At 51.8% G+C, this 24,783-nt stretch overlaps 5 protein-coding genes across 5 annotated transcripts; 3 read left to right on the top strand and 2 right to left on the bottom strand.

Moving 5' to 3' along the window:
- The first annotated feature begins 1,789 nt into the window (after positions 1 to 1,789).
- Positions 1,790 to 4,093, top strand: SMAC4_06702 (uncharacterized protein). Its single transcript, XM_003347822.2, has 2 exons — positions 1,790 to 2,978; positions 3,278 to 4,093. Exons 1-2 carry the CDS (start codon positions 2,380 to 2,382, stop codon positions 3,873 to 3,875), a joined length of 1,197 nt encoding a protein of 398 aa, XP_003347870.2. The 5' UTR covers positions 1,790 to 2,379; the 3' UTR covers positions 3,876 to 4,093.
- Positions 4,094 to 4,191: 98 nt separating this feature from the next.
- SMAC4_06701 (uncharacterized protein) lies at positions 4,192 to 7,910 on the bottom strand. Its single transcript, XM_003347821.2, has 4 exons — positions 6,397 to 7,910; positions 5,800 to 6,317; positions 5,186 to 5,721; positions 4,192 to 5,107 (listed from the first exon to the last, which is right to left on the bottom strand). Exons 1-4 carry the CDS (start codon positions 6,620 to 6,622, stop codon positions 4,408 to 4,410), a joined length of 1,980 nt encoding a protein of 659 aa, XP_003347869.1. The 5' UTR covers positions 6,623 to 7,910; the 3' UTR covers positions 4,192 to 4,407.
- Positions 7,911 to 11,584: 3,674 nt separating this feature from the next.
- SMAC4_06700 (uncharacterized protein) lies at positions 11,585 to 15,534 on the bottom strand. The gene is made up of 5 exons (XM_003347820.2): positions 14,903 to 15,534; positions 13,924 to 14,554; positions 12,876 to 13,841; positions 12,530 to 12,810; positions 11,585 to 12,454 (listed from the first exon to the last, which is right to left on the bottom strand). The coding sequence occupies exons 2-5, from the start codon at positions 14,107 to 14,109 to the stop codon at positions 11,920 to 11,922; spliced, it is 1,968 nt and encodes a 655-aa protein (XP_003347868.1). The 5' UTR covers positions 14,110 to 14,554; positions 14,903 to 15,534; the 3' UTR covers positions 11,585 to 11,919.
- Positions 15,535 to 18,057: 2,523 nt separating this feature from the next.
- On the top strand, positions 18,058 to 20,454 carry SMAC4_06699 (uncharacterized protein). Its single transcript, XM_003347819.2, has one exon. It carries the CDS (start codon positions 18,287 to 18,289, stop codon positions 20,213 to 20,215), a length of 1,929 nt encoding a protein of 642 aa, XP_003347867.1. The 5' UTR covers positions 18,058 to 18,286; the 3' UTR covers positions 20,216 to 20,454.
- A 1,298-nt stretch (positions 20,455 to 21,752) lies between these two features.
- On the top strand, positions 21,753 to 24,683 carry SMAC4_06698 (uncharacterized protein). Its single transcript, XM_066090499.1, has 6 exons — positions 21,753 to 22,042; positions 22,245 to 22,407; positions 22,542 to 22,618; positions 22,676 to 23,304; positions 23,388 to 23,658; positions 23,752 to 24,683. Exons 1-6 carry the CDS (start codon positions 21,983 to 21,985, stop codon positions 24,235 to 24,237), a joined length of 1,686 nt encoding a protein of 561 aa, XP_065946749.1. The 5' UTR covers positions 21,753 to 21,982; the 3' UTR covers positions 24,238 to 24,683.
- The last annotated feature ends 100 nt before the right edge of the window (positions 24,684 to 24,783 follow it).

Raw genomic sequence — 24,783 nt, 5'->3', positions numbered from 1 at the left:
GGTATGTAAAGTCGGTCAGTCGAGAATTCTAGAACTTCGTTCTCCTCACTTACACTTACATACAACCACAATGACGGAAGCGACGAAGTAACATTGGGGTCAAAGCTCGCGTGTGTTTTTAGCCTAAATGATTCTCCCTGTCCCTATTCTTCTTCTCCTCCTCTTCCGCCGCACTTTCCTCCGCACTCCGCAGCACGATTTGGGGAAGGTAAGGCGAGGAGAGAGAGAGAAGAAGGGGGGAGTTGGGGAATTGTACCCGCTTTTCCCAACCGAGGCCATTGAGATACGGTACGCGATGGGGACTCCTGGGAAAGGAAACAGCGGCGCCGTCCCGACCTGCCGGAGAGCTTCTACTTTGTGTTGTGCGCGGAAGGAAAGGACCTTCTGGCGGCTCGAGACCCCAAGATGGAATTGAAGCTGCGTCGGTTCTGGGGCTGAATGTTCAGTTGAGTGGTATCTTCCCCAGATTCATAAGGATACCACCAAAGCAAGCGATTTATGATTTGCCTGTCGAAATTCGGTGTTGCGAGCATCAAGCTGCCATCCCATCGGCAAGTTGTCTTCAACTCAGACCTCATCGGAGATAAAACATCAATCACTGTTTGATACTACCATCAATCAGCCGAAACTTCAAGAAGGTTATCGGTTTATCGGTGGCGCTCCTTGACTGAAAGGGGTAGTTATAGCGACATACATGCATCGCTAGATCCGATAGAGAGGGGTGAAGCCACTGGGAAAAGAAAACCAGTTCGAAACTCCTGAAAGTTATTGTCAACTTCAGTGAGGGAGGGGAGTTGGCGATATTTTGGCTGAGGCTATTGACATGTGCTAGATACCTAGGCAAGAGGTCAAGTTCTTCATATCAACGATTCTGTCCAACATCAGCTAGAAACTGCCGAAAGGAAATGACTTGTGTGCCGCAATGCAACGAACAAAACGCTTCCCCGAGGCCCAAGCAGAAGGAGACACGAATGGAAGAAGGCTTCTTCCGTCCTTCTCGGCGCTCATACCTTCCAGGTTGTGATTGTATGCCACCGAGCAACATCTCATCCCGACTTGCGGTGCACAACATGGTTTGATGGTACACACCGGGTCTACTCAGCCGCACTTCGACGGAGGACGAACACTACTCAGATGATTATTCAGAACCCACCGTTTTTGTTCCAAGTCATTATTCCTATCATTTTCGACGGAGCACGACGGGATCGAGGGAACAACTTCGAATGTCATATCAAGTTCAAGGTTTCCATCCCATTGATACGCTCGTTGGATTGGATCGGTCGCACCTGGACGGAGAAGGAAGCGTTGGCGCGGCAAAGCACTCGAACGTGTCATTGGTAACCGTAACCGTTGCAGCGCTTGTTACGGCTTTAATGGTCCGCTAACACCCTACAAGTTCTACTGGTTAGGTAGTATTTGAGGCACAAGGAAAGTGCGAAGCTTGTTTTGCTGGTGCCTGTTGTGTAAGATCCGATCCATATACCTAGTGGGCCATTCCACTTGAAGTCATTTTTGGCTGTCCAAGCGAGTCCGCTCGACGTCTTTGAGGCGAAATCCAACAACGAGGAGACTCATGATCAAGACAAAAGAGTTGTCAAGTCGAGGAGTCCATCTCTCGATTATCAACAAGTGGACCATATGTCAACACCATGGCCCATTTTCGAAAAGATCATCAACCAAAGACCCTGAACCACAATCACTGTAACCAAAGGCATGAACTGGGCCTCATTGAGCCCTGCAAAGAGGAATCGAATAGCGGGATTGGCCGAAAAAGCTTGTTATGATAGGTCCCCTGGTCAGTCACTCACCACCACCACAACATTTTGTCCACAAGTCTCAAAGTGGCTGTTGAGACGTTCGGGCCTGTGAACATGTAACTGTTACTGACCACACCACGATCCTTCGTCCGAAAATGTCACCATTAAACAGATTCAGCCGCTCTCTCAAGTGGAAATGGGTGTAGTAGCCCAAGCGCCCACTCAGCCACAACGATATGGTGCTACATCCCGTCACAGCCTTTCTAAGTCTACAATCTATTCTACATGGCTATGTAGTAGATCCTCGGACTTTCCGCCTGGCCTTCGCATTCGATTACCTGGAGGATCTCTTTCTTCCCATCCATCCATCCATCCATCTTTTCTGTCCCCGAACAAACCTCAAACACGCTGGTTTTGTGCTTGAAGGATGAAGCAAAGCCGATAGCACCCAATTCAGTTCCTGGCTTGGCGACAAACCAACAGCAACGACATTGCCTACCTACCTCTAGCGTTTTTTTTTGTTTTTTTTTAAGTAGTTGGCGATCACTCTGAGTCGAGTCTGTGTCACGAACAAATAACAATAGGTAACAATAACATCGACATCCCTCCCAAGGAAAATAAAATGGACGACAAATCCGCCCGGGCGGCCGCCAACGCCCCCGAGGTAGCAGCCTGGGAACATACTCCCTACCAAGGAATCGAACGAGCTCCCTCTCCGCAACGACCACCACAACATATACTACACCCAGAAGGGCAACCAGGCCTGGAACCCGCTCCCCATTCCACCCTCGAACTCAGTCCACACCAAATCTCAGACCACGACAAACTTTCTTCATATGGCCCAACATCCACCACCTTGTCTAGCGGGACCTCACCGTACTCTCCTACGTACGTCCTCCCTCAACCATATGGATATTCGCAACAACATGGGAACATTGGGTCGGTGCATGTGCCTGGAGGGACTAGCACGCTTGCGGATTCGAGCGCAGCAGCTGAGGAGATAAATGACAAGGAGGCTGGTAATGGTAATGGTAATGGTAATGGCGATGGGGATGATGGGAAAAACGGCAAAAGTAAGCGGTACTGTTTTGGTTTGGGGACCAAGAGACAGGTGGCTTGGTCGTTGTTGGCGATTGGGATTTTTCTGATTGTGGTTGGTGTCGCGGTGGGTGTAGGTGTGGGTGTCAGTTCTGGGAATAAGAAGGATGGGAATAGGAATAGGTGAGTTTCCCGTTCTTTCTTTCTTTCTTTCTTTCTCATTCAAGTCGATGTGCGGTGAGTGGGTTAAGGAAGGAAGGAAGTTTAAGAAAGAATGATGGATGACCGAACGGGGGGGAACCTGACGGAGGGTTGACTTACTCCATACTCTCGGTCTCGGGTCTTGGCTTCCGGGTCCGGATCCGGGTTTGGTCCGACATTGTGGAGTCTCAAATACATATCCTCATCCCCGATCCTTCCTTCCCCGACGACCCCCTTCGAGTTCACTGTCGCCAGGGCAGTCTTGCTAACAATCAACACAGTCCCTCAACACCAACCCCAACATCCTCCTCAACCGCCCACCCCTCCTGGACACACACAGCCAACCTCCCCCCGCCCACCGCCTACGCCACCATCACTCCCTCAACATCCATCATCTGCCCCTCCAACAACCTAACCCTTTACACGCCCTCGAACGGGACGACCCTCACCTCCTCCAGCCGCGGAAAGGGTTATCTGTTGATCTGCGGCCGAGACTACAGCTCGCTGGCGGGAGCCGAGGAGATCACGAACCGGCAGGCCGACTCGATCGAGACGTGTATCGACCGGTGCGCTGAGGTGGACAACTGTATCGGGGCCGGGTGGGGGAATTACGAGGGGAAGCAGATTTGTTGGCTGAAGAGTCGGTTGGGAAACCCCGGTTGGACGCCCGACTGGTATATGGCGGTTAGGGAGGATGCGGTGCTGCATGATGGGAGTGAGGGGGGTTGGGTGGGGATACGGAGAGTGGGTGAAACTGAGGGTTCAGGCGCGGTTTTTGATCTTGTATACAAGGCTGGGGTGTATTTCTGGATGATAGTACAAGAGTGTCTACGTGGGCTGGGAACATGGGTTTTTGTTGTTAGGATGGGGGCATACTGATTTGGTAAAGAAAGACGAGAGCGTTGGAAGAAGATCTTGCAGACCCCTCCATGACACGGGTCGATGATGTAGAATGAATTACTGGTGGAACTGTGCCTGGAAATCCAGGATGAGAAGGAATGAGCAACTCAGATATGGATACGCCTTTTCCCAAGCGAGTCTCAGGTACTCAGGGGACGTGGCGGGAAAGTCCATCATTGGGAGAAACACAGGTGAGAAACGAAAAGTCTTTCCATTTCATTCTTGATGTGTACAACTCCCACTTGGGCTTATCAACGTCTCTACCATGGAACTGGAGAAGATCATGCGAGATCCAACATAGGTATGTTATCTTCGTTCATTATACAGTACGTAAAGACTATGCGTGCAGTAAGTAAACCGCCATCGGCTGATTATGCTGCGAAGGTTCGTAGCAGCTCAAACATGAAAACAAAGCAAAAAAGGCTGTCGCTAAAAACATAATTTATCGAAACCCCAACATCCATCCATTGCTCACTCACCCACCAGCCCCCAAGTTCCAAGATCATCTATCTCACTTCTTCAACTTCAACACCACCCAAGCAGCCAGCCTCCACCCGACAATGATACAGAACATAATCCCAATATCCCTCCCCTGCTTGCCCGGCTTATACCCATACTGATCCAACACGCCCTGTCCCCTAATCAGGCACTGATCCGCCAAGTCGGTCTGGAACATGCACTGACAATCGCTCCCATTAACACTCGTCATTCCGGCCGGCAGTTTTCCACAGGTATACACGCGATCCTTGAACTCGTTGATCATCATGTTCTCAAACACGTACTTCTGGTAATCCCAGTAGTGGAACACGTATTTGTAGAAAACGTTGAGGATGGTAGGCTGCACCATGAACCCGTCGACGCTCATCCACAGGCCGTTGGCGAAGGCCACCAGGGCAAGGGAGATGACGAAGGAGGGGAAGAGCGAGGACATGAACACTACCAGGCCTTCGGCGGCCAGCAAGTCGCAGAAGAGCCAGAAGACCCAGGTGAAGAAGGCCTGGGCGGTGGGCTGGAAGTTGACGAGCCAGTAGGAGATGACGGAGAAGAGCAGGGAGAAGAGGAAGAGGTAGGGGATGCCGATCAGGAAATTGGAGATGATCAGCGCGGTAGGGCCGTAGAGCCCGTTGCGACGTTCTTTGATGTATTGGAAGTAGTCCTCAAGCCAGGCAGGGCAGTAGGCGACGGCCATGAAGGACATGAAGGCGCAGCCGCTGTTGTGTTGGTGATGGAGTTTGTTAGCATGTTACTTTAAAAGAGGAATTGGGAGAGAATAGAAATTGTTGACTTACAAGAACAGAGCGTTGATAAAAGGGATGATGGACTCCTGCGCAGCATCTAGTCTCACCCAGACAGTACCGACCATGATGGCGAGACCAAAGTACATGGCTGCTCTGATGCCATATGCAACCACATCGCGATAACTCTTGATGAAGCTCCGATGCAGTAGCGTTATCGTACTACTGACCAAGCCCGGCTTTGTCCCTTGTCCAGCGGTGTCGACTTGCTCACCACCTCTGGCTTCCGCCTTCGCTACCGCAGCAGTCAACTGCTTCGCCTTTTCCGACTCTTGCCAAGCAGTCTGCATCTCGTCCAAAGCCCTGACTGCCTCCTCGCGCTCGGAAGCAAAGTCGATGTTGACCAAGTCCAACAAAAACTCGGCCGGGTTGACATGGAGCGGCACCTCGTGCCCTAGGGACTCGTAGTGCTCGGTGACGCCCGCGACAGGACCGAAGTAGTGCGTCTTGGCAGCAGAGAGAAGCATGAGTTTGTCGAAGAGGTTGAAAGTTGCTGTGGAGGGTTGGTGGATCGAGGCAATGACGATCAACTGTTTTATGCCTTCAGTTAGCCGCGACTTCCTTTCAGGTACCAAATGTCAACCACAGAAAGGGGAAGAAAGACTCACGTTATTCCTCCTCGCAACCCCCTTCAAATACTTGATCACCTCCCACCCAGCCTTACTATCCAACCCGCTGGTCGGCTCATCCAAGAACAAGATCCTCGGGCAGGTAATCAACTGACTGGCGACACCCACCCTCCTCTTCTGGCCACCACTGATGCCTTTACGAATCGGCGTTCCGATCAGCGCGTCCTTCTGCTCCCGCAGTCCAAAGGCGTCGAGCAACCCTTCAATCCTGGCAATCCGCTCCTTCTTGGGGAGAACCTTGGACGAGATGGAGAGCCGTGAGCTGAAGTCGAATGTCTCTCTTACGGTGAGGGACCCTATCAGGTGATCTTCTTGCTCGACGAAGCGGGTGATCTCGCGGAAGGTGGAGGTAGGCGTGGGTTGGCCGTTGATGAGCACGGAGCCGGTGGTGGTGGTGCCGCCGCGGCCGGAGGAGGCGGGGAGAGGCCTGGACGCCAAATAGTTGAGAAGGGTTGTCTTGCCGCACCCGGAAGGGCCCATCAAGGCTACGATTTCGCCTGATGAAGGGGAGGGAGAGGTGTTAGTTGAAGAGGTACCTTCATGAGAGAGTTGAAGGGAGACAACTGAAAGACGTACCAGCCTCTACGATGCCATCCACATTATCGACAATATTCTTCGGTTCCTTCGTCTCTCTGTCCTTAACTGTCACCGTCACGCCCTTCCAGCTGATATTTTTGACTGTCGTGTTGACGAGATGGGATTCGGCAACAGCATGTTGTTCGATGTCGATGCCATGTTCGACGACGGGATTCTTCCGCTCGACCTCGGTGCTGTTCCCGGAGGATGGGTTGGAGAAACCCATTTTTCGCTGTTGATCTTGATGTTGTTCGTCAACGTGTACCGAGTAAATAAAAGTGAGGTAGTAGGTAGTAACAACGAAGTGTTGATACAGTCAGTCTCAAGTCTCTTTAACCACGATATCCCGACTGAAACAGACGAAGCAACAAAACACAGGGTAACCAAAACATATTCCATCTCTTTGAGGGTTCCATCCCGAGCCTTATATGTAATCGTACATACACCTCAACGGTCACACTAACCCTCCCATCTCATCCCTAAGAGGTAAGGCTCAAAAAGAAAGAAAAAGTCAAGCCATACCAAGCACCCCAATGCAGCTTACAGTAGTAGTACACTACCTCTGCCACAAACTTCGCCGACCAGTGCAACTCTAAACAAAGACATCCATCCATCCATCCATTCATACCCATCTTACACGGTCCCCGGTACACGGAGTAAGTGTGATACTGTACCGGCCGCCTGCCAATAACCCCGGGAAAAAAAAAACATTGGAATTTGGATGGGAGGGAGGGAGGGAGGGAGGGAGGGCGCCTGAAAGGGCCGAGATGTAACTCATAAGCGCGCCATGACCAATAAGAAAGGGTATTTTGCGGCGGCGCAGAAGGATCGATGGGGATGGGAATGGAGATGGAAATGACTTACACGAACGTACATCAGCACACACACTGTCGTCAGCGCATCGAAGTTCTTTCCGGGTATGTCCCCCTGTTCCTAGATTTCATTACTCCGTCCGGTGGGTGGTTTGACAAGTGAGACAAAGTCCGGCGAACGCTACGCCTTGTTTCTCTTCTGAGTATCTTGTGAGAAAGAAGAAAGGCAAGTGAGACATACCTTAGTGATGTGAGGTACCCGACCAGCCGACGAAGCTGTTGAAGAAAATCTGTCGTTCTTTCTTTCCTGCTTTCCGTACCTACATACCACACCGTGTAGGGTATCCATATCCTTTGAGTCTGGTGGTAAGTAGGTATAGACAATATGTCTCGGGTATGGCTGCTGAAGGTTTCAGCAGTCCATTCATGAGGTGTTCTTTGGTGGCTGGCATCCCGTCTCGCCAGTCTTTCTTGTTTCCCCGAAAAGGCACCTCGAAATCGTTCCATCGTCTGGGGGTATTCGTGAAGCCTCATTCATCACTGTTGGTGATGTTTGCTTGAGGGGCGCCACCAAATTCTCTCTCGAGAATGGAAGATGGGAGGCAGGGAAAAGAGAGAAGTTTGCTGTTGTAGTGTATCGAAACAAGATGGCTTGCCTGTTAGACATGTGCCTTTTCTTCTTTGGTCGATCTTCACTGATCTTGGCAGTGAGTGATCTTGGTATAAAAATACCCTGCATGGCATGCATTTAGCGGGCTAGCTAGCTAGCTCCCCGGTCCGTCCCCGCGGATGAGGGCCAACGTTAGGTAGGTGCCAATATTGCATTTGTATGGGGTTTGCATTTTTCATCGTGAAGTACATAGGTAGTGTTGGATGCGTGGGAGCAAGGCCGTTCGTTCATTTCCTTGCGTTAAATGCAGGCGACCTAAACATCGTCGACGATGATGATCGGGCATCCAGCTTTTTCGTCAGTTCACCCACCGTTCGGGAGGTGGTTAAAGTTGAAGTTGAGGTGGAATGGGGACCGACTAACTAACAACGGGCCAGCCATTCATAACAGATCTTACCACTCTTCCGCTCGTACAGTGTGTACTGTTGTTCCCCGAGCGGTTCGAACAAGGGTTGGGTACTGAGTTCACCTATCCCTTGAAGAAAGAAAGAAAGAAATCTCCTCAGGGGAGCGGGCGGGATACCTGTGCAGACTGTACATATAGAGGGTGATTGATGGCCGACGGCATTCGGGGGCATTGTTCTTGGCTTGGCTTAAACTTGGCTTTGCCGATTCTCTTTGCTTTTTTCCCTTTCCTTGAAGCCCTTTTTCTGTTGTTGTGTCTTTTCAACATGCAAGCGCCATCGTATGATGATCCATCCAGCCCGCATCTATACGGGTCTGACGGGTGGCAGGCCTTGTTGAACAAACTTCGAGGGCAAGGACAATAAAGACTCCAGGTTCAATTGTGCTGAATGGTTGATTGGCATGTGCATACCGTGCATGCCCAGATACTGCAGTTTACGAAAGTTTGACCTTGTTATTGACTTTGCGAGTCGGACCAAATCCAACATACCTAGACACACCACCAGGCCCGGGGCCCGGAGTATCTGAGATAGGTAGGTACTGTGGCATTGTCTTTGCTTCGGGCTTGGTATTTGGTAGGTATCAGATATGGGCTGATCAGTTACCAGTTGTGTGGTTGATGATGTTCGAAAGGGAGAGGAGGAATGCTGAAGGATCCATTCGATACGATACGATACGTAGGTCCCCGAGCCTGGGGATCTGTAATAATGGTTCAGGCGGGTTGCCGTGTTTGTTTGATCACGATCTCCTTTCTAGCCCCCCGAAAAGAAGATTAGGGTGTTGTTGTCGTTGTCCGATCGATCAAGCACTCTTCCTCCCTTCACCCTTTTCTCTTGTCTTGTGTGTCAGCTCGTTTTGTCCTGTGATGAAGAAGGCGATGCTCACGATCGTGTCGTAGACCGAAGTGGGTCAACCATCCCGCATCGTGGACGGGAGGTTAGGTTGCATTCCTTCCGATCTGAAGCCCCTGAGCCATAGCGCTGACTGACCAACACAACACAACACCATGAGCCTCCAATTACTTTAGCGCCGATCACCACCTAGTGATAGCGGTGATAGCCAGTAACCGAGCGCTAAATAGGCAGAACAGGCCCGAGGAGCCCTGTTTCCCGAGTATGTGGTGGTCAACATCCGCAAGGCTTCATGCACCTATCATTACCGTATGAGGTCGTGGACCCCCCATCCATACCTACACAGCGAATAAACTCTGAAAAAAGAGATAAAGTCCAATATGATCTCCATCCGGTAATATCAGCCCTACAAAACCAAACAGGTGGAGCATCTAGGTATCTTGTTCGTCGAGTTTGCGACTCGTTCTTTGGGAGCCGGAGAGCGACCGAATGGATGGATTCCATTCAACTTGGACCATCGTGACATCGTCACCGTCAAACTGTTGCATTCAGTTGTGCTTTGACCTTTTGTCTTGTGTTCACATTGATAGGTACGTAGGTAACTTGACGCGCCCAATGGTACGGTAGTAGGTAAGACCTATTTAGCACCTCTTGAAGTCCCCGAATGCTACGATATTTGCTTTCGCTTGTCGCCAACTGTTCCCTTGGGGGTTGGAAAAGACTGTGTTACGCTGGCGGCTGAACATCTGCTTACACCGCGAGACCGCCTAGCCGAGCATTGCTGTGCCGCTGATATTCACTGAACTGTCATTGACGGCGACTCAATTAGCGAGATAGATAGTGTTGCGCTCGGGGTTCATCGCTACGCTGAGATGTCCTTAAGAGGCGCAGGTTGTTCGGCGTGGTAAAACAGGCGGGTTACATCAATCGATGGATGTCGCCGATTAGTTATTATTCGACCTAACGGAGAAAAGGCTCGGGGTCTTGGTTGTTGTGTTACGGCGGGCGGGGTTAAAACGATGAAATAGAAGGATTGGGTTGATGAGGCTCTCGCCGGAAAAGAATTGGCTGGGTCAGGGTGTGGTGTGCGATGAGATAAATGGTCGGATGCGATCCGCCGGGTCGCCGGCCGGCTGTCTCGGCTCTCGGTAGGCTAGTGACGGTCTAAGCCCGGCAGGGCAACCATTACTCAAATAGTTCCCCGTAAAAACTCGCCAAACACTCGGGAATCATGAATGACGAACGTCGCCGACATACAAAGATCGATATCACCCAAGACAAGTGTATGTACCACGTTATCTCTTTGGCAAGACATCCCCTTTTCAACCCTTTAACTCCGAGGTGATGGGTGGATATCACAAGCCCTCCTATCACAGTAGATTGCAGAAGCCAGATCCCGTACGGCGAAGCCGGCTGCTGACAACCATGTGTTCCATGTGTTCCATGTGAGCGTCGTCGACTGGTCGGGTCTGCTGCGCCGTATATGGCTCCATCAAGGTACGAAAGGTGTCACTCATCCGGATGGAGCTGGTCCCCGTTCCGCTCTGTCTGGCATTCGGTCGCCTTATAACCGAACGTATATAACCCAGCGATTCGGTGCGGTGACGTTGACGTCGCCGATAGCTATCCCCGGGCGTGCTCAAGGTTCGGCGAGCAGATCCGGGGTTTCAGATGTCTTGGTATAGACTTTGGACGTTATACTCGCTAGGGCTTTCGGCCTTCTAGGTGCCCCCGGTACACGGAGGGGAGACGGGGATATCTAGCGAGTCGACGCTAGGTAGCCGAGACAATGAAGAAGGATCCTGAGGCTTTAGCGAGTGGCAAGCAGTGATGCTGATGCTGTAGACCCCCGACGTGCCTTCGGAGCTATTCGTCAAACGTATAAGAGCCCGTCATGGCCGTGGCCGACCCAATTTGATCGCCGTATAGCTCGGCGAGCAGACCGACGTGTTCACCTTTCAGGTAGGTGTGATGGAGCGTACCATGGAGACACTCGGCGACCTTGTTCGTGATGTTACCTGACGACGCTCTAGACCGTCGACAACTCAACAACGCAGCTGGACAGGGGGCCACAGGTGAGCCCGAACTGCAACTAAGGGGAGGTGTCTTAGCGGAACCATCGCTGACTTCCCAAGTCGTAGCCGTATGATTGGGCTTCCAGCAGGCCGGCCTTGAGCCCGTAGCATCGCTGTTCGGCGACGTCGTATGTGCATCGTCCGTTGACACCGGAGCACGCGGGGATCTACATGCCCGCAATGACTAGCCGACATCCAATGACAGAGTCCGGAGTCAGACCCTTTCAGCTCAGCGAGGAGCCCGAGGGGCAAAACTATCAGCAAACGGTTGGATAAAATTTGAAACACCCAAAGGGAAAAACCACTTACCTGGCCGTTCGGGGACTTGGTAGGATCCTTACCTTGAAGAGTGAACGCCGGAAACCCCGTTTGAAAGACCGATAACCAATAATGATATTTAAGTAGGATATTTTTATGTAACCCAAAACTATAACCAAGCAACCAAGCGAGCCCAAGCGTACTGTAACTACCTTTACTTGCTCGCGAGGCACTGCACTCTTTAAGGCATGCGTCCAACGCACGCCCCTGTTGTCCTTGTCGTCGTCTTGAAAATCCAAAAACCCGAGCGCTGACTATATAAGTACAAGACCCCCTTCCTTTCTCTACCTTCTTTACAAGCACCGACATCATTCATACCTCATCTTGGATCCCCTTTCAACTCCTTTATCCTAAACAAAGACAAGACGCACTATCTCATTGGCGCCATCAGATCACTGAGCCTGAGTGACACCGACTTGAGCAATTAGCCCTTGGTTGAACTCGTTCATGATGCTGTCGTCCGCCTGAATGGATGTCATCATCTGTTCCTGGGTATAGCCGACCCAGAAAGCCGGGGTGATCTGCTGTGCTTTCTTCTGGCGGTAGATCTCCTGCGCTACACCCTTGACCTGGCCCCACGCCGTGTTAGCGGCCTTCCAGACTTTGCTGAGCTTGTTGAGGGCGCCGATGTTCAGCCGGATTTGCTGGCGGAGGTCGGCCTCATCCTCGATCATGTAGAGGGCCCACTTGGATAGGTGGACGATGGAAGAGAGAGTCACGACGCAAGTGAAGAAGTGCGTATGGCTGGTCACGGGAACAGCTTGCGTGACCATCTTGCTGATTTCGTAGGCTGCCGTGACGGTGTGCTTGGTATGGGCGTTGTACTGATCGCCTGAGCGGACGGGCCTATGAGGCGCACAAGAGTTGACAGCTTGGACTGGCGAAGAGTCGAGCTGGGAAAGGGGTTGGTGGAGCATGATGGTGCACCTGTTGGTTATCAAGGTAATCAGTACATATTTTCCTGCACACCCCTTCCTCGCGATCCGTGGAATGACAACTTACGCATGGGTGATAAAGTGTGCCTGGAACATCATCTCATCGAGCTGGCAATTCTTATCGAGATCGTCCCTCTTGTTGTCCGGAAGATGCATTCTCCAGTTGGACAGATGTGCCTCCATCTTATCCACCTCTGCCGCATCTGGGAACATGACGTTCGGCATCCGCATCAACCTGCCCAGATTTCTAGCTGCCGCAACACGATACGCAAATGAGGAGAACTCTCGGTCTTCGTCCTGGAACTCCTTGTCGTCAAAGTCCTCGAGGCTCATCGGTGAAGGGATGCACTAGAAATAATTTCAGGTCAGTCAACTTTGAAACATCGGCATCTCATGACTGGGAAAACACATACTCCTTTGTGGTACTCCTCCTCCTCGCAGGGGAGGCCAACGTCGGTCATGATGTCAAACAACAGGAAATTGGTCACTCTGTGAACACCAGCAATCATGCCATCACAGACATAGAGATCCCACCAAGTTCGCCGCCAACTTTCCTCTATGATCGGATCGCCTCGGCCATGCATCACAGCAAATTCCCGCTTGTTGAGATCAATCTCGATGGCATATCTTTCACATATAGCAAGGAGTTCCCGAGCCTTTGCTTGCTCGCAGCTGCCGTCCAAGCCAATGATTATAAGCAGGAGCGCCTGGATCAAAAACCCGTCCTTGCCTATACCCTGGGCATAGCATAGCTGTATGGCTTCATCCAAAAACCTTGCTTTGGCAGGGCCTGCATCAACGTAGAGTGAGCCAATATATCTCATGGCGGCCATCACTACCGCAAGGTTTGGCTCCGAGTTGCTTTTGAGCAACTCAAGAAACTTCCCCTTGGGCAAGACGAACGGATGGCCGGCGTGGAAATAGTGATAAAAGGCTTCGAAACAACGCTCTGGCAAAGTTGCTGCCGGAGGCTGAATGGGCGGAGCGGCCTGTGTCGCCAATGCCATGGCGGTGCTGTCCATCATATAGTTGTTCCTGTAGACTGGGATGCTCGCAACGGAGGGGGTTGGCGGGAAGGAGAGCTGCGACTGGTCCGGCAGAACGATGGAAGGATTGAAGGCATGAATGGAGGGTGTAGCCATGGTAACAGGCGCATGTCCCAACATCATGGGGCAGCTGTCAGGAGTAGTCCCCGCGTAAGGGGGCGATGAGGACGCATGCCGCTTGTTAGGATTGGCGCCCGGAGTAGGGTTATTGGGGTTTCTGCGAGGGCCCTTGTACCCACGGCGCGAAGCAACATAGGCACACTCGGCGACAATGCCAGTCGTGGTACAACGGGAACACGGGTGTCTTCCATCGCATCTGAGATGCTTGGTACGCTACAAACGGTCGAGTTTTTGTTAGCACACATGCCACCACTTTTTCGGTAAACAAGGTTGTGACCTGGAAGGGCAAACTCACACAAGGGAGACAGGCCGCTGGGACGGAAGGAGAAGATGCTGATGGCTGCGATGTCGTCGTAGCCACCGACCCGTTCCGGACGGTGCCCGAGGAGGTCGCCGTCCCCGGGCTGTCGCTGGACACCGCGGGCGAGCTGCTACTGGAGGCGCCGTTGCAGTGTGGAGCTTTTGGCGCGAAGGGCTCCATCGTCGGCAATCAGTCTGGCTAAATTCAGAGTAAAATCGGCGACGTTGGGTCGTGCTTGCTGGTACGTCTCGTACTAGTCAAAGGGCGAGTCGACGCGGCGGGCGTGGGGGCCGATGGTGGCGAGCTGAGAGATCGAACGATGGACGTTGTTTTAGTTTGGGTCGGGTGGTGATATTTGCAGCAGAATCGAGGGTTAGACCCAAGCTCAGGTCAACGATGTACCGGCTGCTAGCGTGGCTGTATAGACGCTGGTTCGGGGGTGTCTTGGCCTGATGGGACCTTCCGGCGCCCGCTAGGACTGCAATATAACTTGGTGACAGCCCCAGGGCCCGCGAAATTGGATGATGGATATGGCGTAACGCGATCTCCTCGAGCAGGTCCCGAGGACAGGAACCGGGCAAATATGTGTTGGAGTTAAACCAGGTCTTTTTCCTAATGGACGCGCCTGGAGGAAGTCGGTTTGTTAGCATCTGGCTGGGTCTACGAGAATCCCTCGCCGGCTGCGACAACGTGAGTGCGTATGGAACTTAATGGGTATATCCCGAGGCCAGTGGTCGCGTCTTGACCTCAGTTGGCGTGCTCTGCCCTGTCCCTGCGCGGCGGAACCTCTAAACTCTGTCTGTTCGGGTATCTCCGTTTTGTGGGGTAACTGCCTCAACACCCAGGTAAATCCCGCCACAGAAGGTCCGCCGGCCGAGCAGATACCGGCCTAGGTACCACGGGACTAACTATCCGAGTACAGTACGCAGGCATGGCATTCTGTTGGTACAATTGGAGGTGGTTCGGTTCTTACCTTGCTGGCTGTGTGCAAGACTGGAATCTGTCTCGAAGGACAGATGTCGTGTTTTTTTTTCCTTTATATTAATACGGTCCGTAGACTGTAGTACCTTAGCACAAGCTTGGAGTTGAGGCTGAGGGGTTGCGTTGTTTCTCTGGGAGGACCCTGGGATTTGCGGGCAGGGGGCTTGAAGATGGAAAGGAGACAAAGAATCCAGAGGCCCGGCCTCATGCCCTGTTTATGTTTCCTTGGACAGTTGACCGTTGGAAGCCAGTTCAGAGATAAGTTCAGAGAGGAAAAAGAAAGCAATCGGCATGTGCATGCATGCTTCAACCCCCTTTCAAACCATAGTCGAGTCAATGCCAAGTCCGATATTCTTCAACTTCGAATCACGGCCTCGCCAGGAGCCAGGCCGTGGCCGGTGAAATCGACGGCTTGTTGGCCAAAGACAACTAGTGGGAACTAGTCCGGAGTCTGATTGAGCGAGTTTCCTTATGGCGCCTGTTAACGGTCTGCAACGTTGAGAAAGAGGCGTGCATCGGGTCCTGGGCACCAATGTGCAGAGCGGAACGGTCAACGGTGCATACGCCTCGCTGACCATCTTCTTGTTGTTCTCTTTCTTTCTTTTTCGGACAACGGCGTGCCCGCGCCGAGGACGAGAGGCCACGGCGAGGCTCAGAGGGTTGACGAAGATGGGGGTTCAAGCCTACCTACCAACTAAAACTCAACAACTGGGCAGACGCGATTGGCTGAGCAGACCCGTCCTTGCAGGTCAAACAATGGCCGCTACAACGCTGGCGGATGAACAAAATGCAGATTCCCAGGGGGCTCGGTCTTGGCCTGTGATGATTCGGGGGCCTCGAGGGGGTTGTTTCGGGGAGGGTGGAGGGAATAGGTAGTCCGGCAACTGGCACGGCTTGCACGCCAGACAAAGACTTTTGGGAGCTCATCGTCGCCGCTGTCCAGTGGTCTGCAAAGATTAGCGAGAGAAGAAGGTCAAGTGACATGGAGTTGGGAAGGATTCACAACGGTTTCCAGAATCAGGCCGGCCTCTGGTGGCCAATGACCTGCATCGTTACATGTGGTTGCAGTTCAAGGGGCCCCCCTGGGGCTGCCCACGACCCACGTTGCAAAACGGCCGGAGGATGTGTCTGCCAGCCTTTTGAGTTTGGACCGCCATGCCTTTGGGTACCGGTGTGTGCGGCGCCGCAGTGGGCTACACGTGTAGGAGAGTCGGAAGATGACCCGCCCGCTGCGCCGGTGGTTCCGTGCTCCCACATTCCGTGAAGCAGAGAGCGCGTAGTCGGCTTGTGGACAGCTTGTGGACCCACGGACCCGGCCGTCGGACCGTGACTCTGAGGTCTGACCCAACGGTGGCGGGAGGGGCCGAGCCTAGTGTGAGTGGCTCCGAGGTTTTGGGTGGTTGAGCCTGCTGAGGAGGAGGGAATGTCCCAACTGCCACCACCATTGGCGATTCATGAGCGATCATATGGTCGGTATTTTCGTCAGGAAGCATGGCCATGTCATCGAGGGGGCCGTGACAGCGTCGAGGTACAGTGCCGTGTAACTTTGTGCGATTGTGTCCATGTTTCTCCATGAAAGCCTTGGCTAGAAACTTTGGGTAGCGCGCCGGAGAAAGTCGATGTAGACGGGTGTTTCTTGACAGTCAGTGCAAGTATCCTGACATTCGGTTAGCTCAAGATTGGAAGAATAAGCGGAGAATTGACGGCACAAAGTAAGTATACGTACCTCGGTTGGTGGTCTTGGGAAAACGGGACTTATTGGTCTTGACGGATGGGAATTCCGACCCCAATCTCGCAGTCCAAGTCTAGAGATGGTAGCGGGATGGGTACTGTAGGTACTGTACTGTAGTGGCTCGTTGGTGGGGTTCAAGGGTCGCGGGGCACAATGTCAACTGGAGACCGTGATGTGGGTGTGCTACAGGACAACCTAGGTAGACGACCATGAAGTGCCAATGTCATCATCATCATCATCAAACGTTTCACCGAGATACATAGGTACGCTCATGGGAAAGGGTAAGAAACGTGGTGGATGAAACAAGCTACCGACCGTTGTGATAATTTCAAACGGTTTTTGGTTCCTGATCGACGCGAGAAGGGGAATACAAGGTTCGTAGCTAGAACTGAATTGCCTAAAACCAAGAACCGGTGGGGTACTGTACCCATTGTATGGTCTCCGTTTGTCATTTCGGTAATTTGGTCCCGACGGTAGGGGACTTTTGTGCTAGTAGTGAGTCGACGATGTCTTGGAATATTTGTTGTTCAGTTGACGGGAATGATGGAGAGGAAAAGAATTTTAGGCACTTCCAAGAAGGAGAGTGTATTGAAGGAAAGAGCAGTCACCGTACACTATCTCGCATCGCTAGTATGCACGGCATCCAATGTTAGGGCATGTTGGCATAGAATGCACCTGCCATTTCAAGTCTTTCAGCAGAATCTTCCATCAGGAGCATCCAACACAGAAGGCACGGAAATTGTTTGTCTGTTACCGGCTCAAGTGGAAAGTTGCCCGAGGGATGGATGCTCTTTCCCAGCTTTTGACTTTCGAAATTGTCAAAAGAACTACTGCGCACGGACCTCTTTGCATCCTTTCTCGGTTTCTCTTGAGCTCGGGCAATTGACTCTCTATTTCTCTTCAACTTTCTTCTTGCAGGAAATGGTTGGGCTCACAGACTGCGAATGTTTCAACCATCAAGCCCCTAATTCCCGCGGCGACAAAACATACAACATGATGTTTTACTTTTTATTTTCTTGCCGGGTATCAGCAAGGTTGACTGGGTCCTTGACATCGAGTCTATGCGAATAACTCAAAGATACAGGCTCAGAATTCGACGCTTTCTCATCGCCATCGCCATCGCCATGTCATAAGGTATGACTGAAAATGCGGCTTGGCCAGGCAGTCCGGATCGGTTTTCGTTAATCTCTTCAGTTCTGGGAGTGGGACGTCATTGCACTCATGTCTTCGCGCTTCGCCGTACAGCATCACGGATCTCGAAACAGTGGGTTGACACCATCCATGGATGTTTGTGATTGGAGGCCAGTTGGCGATGGCTTGGCTATAGTGGGGAAGGTCATTCGCTAGTGCAACATCATGTCTTGATTGTGCTGCGGCCGCTCTGGGGGCTGAGGGGTTGGCAAATCTTGAACCGCTTCAGTTCCTTTCAGGTCGGCCATCTTGGTGGTTATCACCGACAGTCTCTGGCCCTTCAACGAGGTCGAGGTACGAAAAAGCGACCATCAACACATATCTTAGGGCGCATTTCTCACAAAGACTATCAGCATCTCGCCCGTTGAGATCCTCCCCCGTTGGGCTCCGACAAAACTTCGGCCCATTCATTCAAGAGACAAAAAAAAACACCCAAGTCTTCGCTTTGACAAGATGGACCCGGTCTCGGCCGCAGGGCTAGCCATCAGTGTCGCCTCGATAGGACTGCAGGTGTATACGGGATGTGTCCAAGGCATCCAGCTCCTCATTACCGCCCTGAACATGCCAGAGGACTGCAAGTATCTCAACCTGCGACTACGGATGGAACAACAGAGACTCTTTGCATGGAGTGAAACATCGGGCTTGGTGGATCTGGACGGAAAGAACCAGAAAAGGATCCTCGAGTCCAACACTTTCATCCTCCATCGCCAAACTGTCCTTGACCTGCTGGTCCAGGTCGAGTGTTTGTTCAAGGAGTTCAAAGAACACCAAAAGAAGAACAAGTGTCTCCAGGTTACTTCTGACCGCGACAATGTTCTCTTGAACCCCGAACGCGATGCCGCCGAGGCAAACTTTCCCTTGTCTGAGCGAAGGAGGAACTTCATCAAGAAAGCCATGGCAAGCCTCCGTGACACTTCGAAAGAGGTGACAACAAGGCTAAAGTGGGTAAGCTTCGACAAAGCCGCCTTTGAGCTGCTACTATCGCGCTTTTCTGCTCTGAATGACAACATGACCAACATACTCGACGCTCGCATGCAAGTTGAGATCCATCATACCGTCCAGGACACCAACAGAGGGGTCCTCCAGCTACATCACAAGATCGCTGATCTCTCAAGGCTCGTTATGGCACTAAACATCAAACTTGAAGCCAATGCTCCTACCACACCCATCTCGCAAATGTCGGCAGAGCAACGGCGAGCCAATGCTCAGGGGCTGCAGCTGCTTTCTCAGCTAGCCAAATTCAAAGCATTCAATGAGTCTATTGAGCCTGAAAAGAAGACCACCCCAACTCCCTTGGATGAAGCGACAGCCAAGTTCCTTGAACTGGGCAAGCCAAACAAACAAAAAGACCTTTTTCTCGACCGCTCCATGATACGGCTCGATCCCGATAACGAAGACTCGGATTTGCCAAGATGTGAAGCCACTCTTCAAGTCCCAGGCGGTCCCCGGAAGAAGGTCTGGATAGAGTGGAAGGATTATGATCGTCAAAGGCCAGATGATCTTTCACCTCCCAAGGAGGTCATTTTCGAACGGGTCAAGAAGCTGGCGGCGCTCCTTAACCACACGCCCAAGCCAGAGGAGTTCCGAACCCCCCACTGCCTCGGCTTCTTTGACAAAGCGGCTGGCATCAACGGTGCGGAAGATGACGACGATATTTGCAATATGCGACTGGGTCTGGTGTTTGAGAGGCCACAAGAAGACGACCTGCATACGTCTTTGCCACCAGTTTCCCTTCATGATCTGCTCCAGACGAGCCGTAAACCTCGCGTTACGGATCGAATCCGGCTTGCCCATGCCATCAGCAACTGTCTTTTCTACCTTCATGCGGTCAATTGGCTGCACAAGGGATTTCGAAGCCACAACATCATTTTCTTCCGTACCAGCAGCGGTCATGTCGACTATTCCAAACCATTCCTCTCTGGGTTTGACTTTTCGAGGCCCGCTCGTGCTGACGAGGAGACGGATATCCCAGATGATGCCGAACACAACCTATATCGACACCCTCTTGCCCAATCGACAGATCCAGAAGACCGCGAACGGTTCAAAAGAAGCTTCGACATCTACAGCTTGGGGGTTGTTCTTGTCGAAATAGCTCATTGGGCAACCATCGACCGTGTCCTCGGCATCAATATCAACGAGGCCAGAGTAAGGCCTTCCATTGCACTAAAGGTGCGTGATAATCTGCTTGCTGAAGATAGCATTGCCGAGCTGGGGGCCACCATGGGAGAGATATATGAGCATGCTGCCCGTAAGTGCATTGCTGGTGGCCAGGAACTGGGTCTGTCAGAAGGCGATGAAGAGACCAACGATGCAGTTGCAGCCCGACTCTCGATGGTGCTCCACGAGGATGTCGTCAAGCAACTAGGCGATATCCATGTGTAAAAAGAACAAAAGAAAATGGGCGGGAAGGTACACGCCACGCGAGTAAAAATAAATCAATGTTTACGCACGAACACTTTGGACAAAACACCAAAGCAAAGGACCTCGAAAAATGGGCGACAACTTATATAGTGGCCATCGGGACTTTTATACTCGCAGAAGGAGATCTCGATACCAAGCCACAAATGCCGATTGTCCAATAGGTACGGTGGCCCAAGTGTGTATTAGGCCCGTTATAAAACTGGTTCGAGCTTTCAGCTGCAGTCAGATGCAGGGCAAATTATTTACACTCCACGCACAGCCGTGCGCACACTCCTCCCCGCTAAACAATTCATATTCTTCTATACTATTATACTTTATTACTGAATAACCAAAGGCGATTCTTCCTCGTTATCGCCTCCTGGCCTACGAGCCCCGCTGGCTTTGAGAGCGCTGAGAACAATAGGAGCAATGGGAGCAACGGGAGTAATGGGAACTATGGGGAGACACTGGGAGAAGCGGGGTTATTTAAATAGTGAGACGGACGTTAACGCGCCCAGGCGCTTATCTATCACTTGCAGCTAACAACAGCCTTTTTACATTGAAATTTTGGATAACGGGCCTAAGACACACTTGGGCCACCGTAAATAGGCGACCCAGAAATACTTCGGCATTTGGGTTCCTAGCGTCCCCAGAAGTATGCTGGCGGCGTCAAGACTTGGAGGACTTTCAGCTGTTGGACGATGATGTTTCAATGCGCACTCCACAAACCCGAGAATTTGCAAGAATCAGACCTAGAAACATGGGGCGAAAGGAAACACGACCCGTACGCGCATACAGAAAGAGGTCTTTCACGTGGAATTTTACACTGCAGGGGGCTCAGACGGGAAAGCGAGAAATGCACCTTCGTCCTTCTTCCGCCAAGACATCGCCGGAGTTGGACTGTAACGTGAACCCATGCCGTTGGGTCGGGGTAGATTAACCGTTGGTTGCTTTCTCCCGCCACATCCTTTCATGCATAACAGGAAACCCCATGTAGGATTCGAGGATTCAACATCCACAAGTCCCGAGCTCTATCACCCATCCTTTACGGGTCCCAGACGGCGCACAGCATACATCGACAGACCATCAAGTTCAAGCGCTTCGGGTTTAACAGACATCAATACGCAACAAATCAGCAATAACCAAGCCAAGGGATGGCATCCCGGAAAAGGGTGACTGTTTAGGACAGTCGTTATGAGTGGGTCATGTAACATGCTCATGTACAACACGCGTGACGTTTGCTCTAACGAGATTTGGACGGGGATCCAGATGGTGGCCAAGACGGACTGGAGAAATGGTGCTATCATACTGCTACGCGTACCAGTACACCGGACAATGGGATAGATGAAGTCAAAAAGTCCCAAATGAAGGGTCATGGAACCCCGCTCTGGGTTAGGTGGTCCCCCCATCGAGGTAAGCACCAGTTGTCGGTCTTCTCTCATGGGGGGGACAAGGGTCATCTCCTGGTAACCGGCCAAGCTGATGCAACCCCGTCCCGTTCGTGTACCGCAAGCGAGCGCAGGAAGGAAAGACACGGCTTCTTCAGGTCCGTTATCCTGGGAATGGGTTGGTTGGGGTCCCCGTATGTTTTCCAACCGACTGGTTTTTTGTTTTTTTTTCAATCTCTTCTCGAGTTGAGGATGACCTTCTCTGCTTGTTCTACACATCCCGAGCCTACATCGTGCCTACATCATACATAAACGTCGTGTAGCAGTTGACAGATATCGCTACACGTACCGACACTCGATCATGGCTTTACTTGGTGCCATCCAAGCGAGTGACTCTGTCATCGAACTGATATTATTTTTGGTATGTTGTTTTGCCCTTATGCACTCTTTCGTATGTCGATCTTCGGGTCCTAGATCCATAAGCTCTTGTGCCCAAGAGCAACGGTCCAGATTTGGAACCATGACATCGGTGTATCATTGTCACACAGACGAGTGGCAGCTAGCTCTTTTCGTTGTGGAGGACTTGGGGGCATCATCTTGTCATCTCTCTAACCGAACTCTAGACTATTTCGACCTCCCTGGCCTTCGTGATACAACGGATATTTTTCCATCCGCTTTCCAAATTCCCGGGACCATGGGTCAACGCGATATCTCCCCTGCCCGAGGTGCTGGCGATTGTGGCAGGAAGACAACATGCCTATCATAGGAGGTTACACGAGAAATACGGTTCGTCCAATGTCTCATCTACCGCTGAAAATTCTTCCCGTCCAGCGATGACCGTTTCCGCCCCTCAATGCTCCTTCAACCCAAAGATGACTATCACTCCTGGAAGTTCTATCATTGATCATGACTACATATAGGCCCTGTGGTTCGTGTCTCTCCCATCGAGCTCATCTTCTGCGGCGCCGATGCCTGGGATGATATTTACGGTAACAAAGTGAGTGACTTCGAACCCACAAACAGCGAAACTACCGACATACTCACGTTATCCCAGCCCGGAAAGCCAGATTTCGAGAAATCCCCTCTTCAAGCCGGCGGTCTCCCCCAACACATTCCCGCCCGTGCCCTTACTCTCGCTCCATGGAACGACCACGTTCGCCAGCGCAAGGCGTGGGCCTATGGCTTTAGTAACACTGCCCTCCTCGGTCAAGAACCCTTGATCCAAACGCATATCGACAAGCTGATCGCCTCCTTGCATCGCCTAGCCGGCAAACCAGACGAGGTCAAGGCCGTCGACATGGCTGCATGGCTCACCTACACCACCTTCGACATCATCGGTGAGCTCTGCTTTGCGGAGCCTTTTGGCTGTCTCAACAGCGGCGAGGCGGGCGAGTGGTCAACCAGCATCGTCAACATCGCCAACGCGGGCATGTACGACCAAGCCATGCGCCGACTTACGGGAGTCGGGACGTGGCTGACAGCGTTCTTGGCCAAGAACTTGACGCCGAAAAAGTACACCGCGTGGAGACAGGCGCATTTCCTGAAGGCGAAAGAAAAGACGATGCGCAGGCTGGCGGATGAGGATCGTGAGCACAAGGATTTCATTTACTACGTGTTGAGAAACAACGAAGCAAAAGCGCTGTTGAGCGAGCTGGAGATTGTCATGAACACGGCTTTGTTTACGTGAGTTTTCCTTGCCCCTGAAAACTACCTACCATGACTTGGCAGACTGGTGGGGCGCTAACTTAAGGTATGAAACAAAATAGTGCGGCAGGAAGCGATACCACGGCTACCATGCTAGCTGCTTGGACGAATTTGATGCTGAGGAACCGAGACAAGTACAAGAAACTCGTCGACGAAGTGCGCGGTACTTTCAAATCTGCGAGTGACATCAGCTGGGCGACTGTCAAGGACCTACCGTATCTGAACGCCGTCAACCAAGAGGTCTTGAGAATCTGTGCGCCTGTGCCGACCAACCTCTGTCGTGTCGTACCTCCCGGTGGTGCGGTTATTGATGGCCATCCCGTTCCAGGCGGAGTAAGTCCTTCTTCCCCCTCTCCTCCCTTTCTTCCCCAATTTCTTCCCCATATATCGCCCCGGCCTAGAACTAACAACATGTCCCCCCAAAAGACAACAGTCTCCCTCTCCCCCTGGGCCGCCACTCACCTCCCACTCAACTTCTCTCGCCCACTCGACTTTCTTCCCGAGCGCTGGCTTTCCTATTCTTCCTCCCCTTCTTCTGCGTCCTCCAACTCCGTCAACGCCAAATCCGAATCCGAATTCTCCACAGACAAACCCCACGCCTCCCAACCCTTCAGCCACGGTCCCCGCGGCTGCATCGGCAAAAACCTAAGCAACATCGAGCAGCGACTGATCATGGCTCATCTGGTCTGGCACTTTGACTTAGAAGTTCCTGATGGGGAAACCGAACAAGAGGAGAACGAGAAGTGGGATCCAAGCGGTGATATGAAGGGGTTGAAGGCTTGGTTGGTTTGGCAGAAGCCTAGCTTGTGGGTGAAGTTGAGGGTTGTTGTTGATCGTCGCGAGACAGACAGGAATAGGAATTGTTGGAACGTGAGGGATCGGTTTGTGGCTGAGGCTGAGGGGGGTGGTTAATGGGGAGTATTAGGGTTAAAGGGGGGTTGGGGGTTTGGGTAAGTTGAGATGGGAGAAAGAGAGGGGATGGGTTGCAAAAAATGTTTTGGATTTTTTACGAGTTGTTTTTGGATGGTCAAGACATTCATCGATTTTCTCTTCTTCTGGTTTTCTTCCTTTTTTTTCCCTTTGCCTCTTACACTTATTCTCTTCTTCTTCTCATTCTTTATTCGGTTTCTCCTTATGGCTTTTTAACCTCATCGATCGGCCTGTTATCCAGCATTGTCTCTTCTTCCTCTAGGCCTCTCAAACGACGTCCTATATATATATATATCGACATGACTGCTACGACCAAAGCCGCGCGCCCATGATTCCGCTTTTCCTCTCTTACTTTCTTTTTGCCTTTGCCTCTCTTATCTTTCTACAGCATATTGCTTTTAGGTACCACCCCTTCTCACTACCTAAAAAGCATACTCTGTTTCGGTATGATAGTTAGACCCGAGTCATCAAGCAACCAACACTCCCCGCTCACCACCCCCTGATCACAATGTAGACTCCCAGCAGAGC

Source organism: Sordaria macrospora, chromosome 4 (assembly GCF_033870435.1).
Source record: "Sordaria macrospora chromosome 4, complete sequence".
In the NCBI taxonomy this organism is placed as follows: Eukaryota; Fungi; Ascomycota; class Sordariomycetes; order Sordariales; family Sordariaceae; genus Sordaria; species Sordaria macrospora.
The sequence above is the reverse complement of the archived record's forward strand: the minus strand, read 5'-3'. Positions and strand labels throughout refer to the sequence as shown.

Excerpts from the sequence above, each read along its gene's own strand:
- SMAC4_06700 (XM_003347820.2), bottom strand. The coding sequence starts at position 14,109 with ATGGAGCCCTTCGCGCCAAAAGCTCCACACTGCAACGGCGCCTCCAGT. Across the intron at positions 13,842-13,923 it reads CAGCGGCCTGTCTCCCTTGT|CGTACCAAGCATCTCAGATG; the intron begins GTGAGTTTGCCC and ends GACCGTTTGTAG. Across the intron at positions 12,455-12,529 it reads GCACACTTTATCACCCATGC|GTGCACCATCATGCTCCACC; the intron begins GTAAGTTGTCAT and ends GATAACCAACAG.
- SMAC4_06699 (XM_003347819.2), top strand. The coding sequence starts at position 18,287 with ATGGACCCGGTCTCGGCCGCAGGGCTAGCCATCAGTGTCGCCTCGATA.
- SMAC4_06702 (XM_003347822.2), top strand. The coding sequence starts at position 2,380 with ATGGACGACAAATCCGCCCGGGCGGCCGCCAACGCCCCCGAGGTAGCA. Across the intron at positions 2,979-3,277 it reads AAGGATGGGAATAGGAATAG|TCCCTCAACACCAACCCCAA; the intron begins GTGAGTTTCCCG and ends CAATCAACACAG.
- SMAC4_06701 (XM_003347821.2), bottom strand. The coding sequence starts at position 6,622 with ATGGGTTTCTCCAACCCATCCTCCGGGAACAGCACCGAGGTCGAGCGG. Across the intron at positions 6,318-6,396 it reads GGATGGCATCGTAGAGGCTG|GCGAAATCGTAGCCTTGATG; the intron begins GTACGTCTTTCA and ends CCCCTTCATCAG. Across the intron at positions 5,108-5,185 it reads TTTATCAACGCTCTGTTCTT|CGGCTGCGCCTTCATGTCCT; the intron begins GTAAGTCAACAA and ends CCAACACAACAG.
- SMAC4_06698 (XM_066090499.1), top strand. The coding sequence starts at position 21,983 with ATGGCTTTACTTGGTGCCATCCAAGCGAGTGACTCTGTCATCGAACTG. Across the intron at positions 23,305-23,387 it reads ATGAACACGGCTTTGTTTAC|TGCGGCAGGAAGCGATACCA; the intron begins GTGAGTTTTCCT and ends GAAACAAAATAG. Across the intron at positions 23,659-23,751 it reads GCCATCCCGTTCCAGGCGGA|ACAACAGTCTCCCTCTCCCC; the intron begins GTAAGTCCTTCT and ends TCCCCCCAAAAG.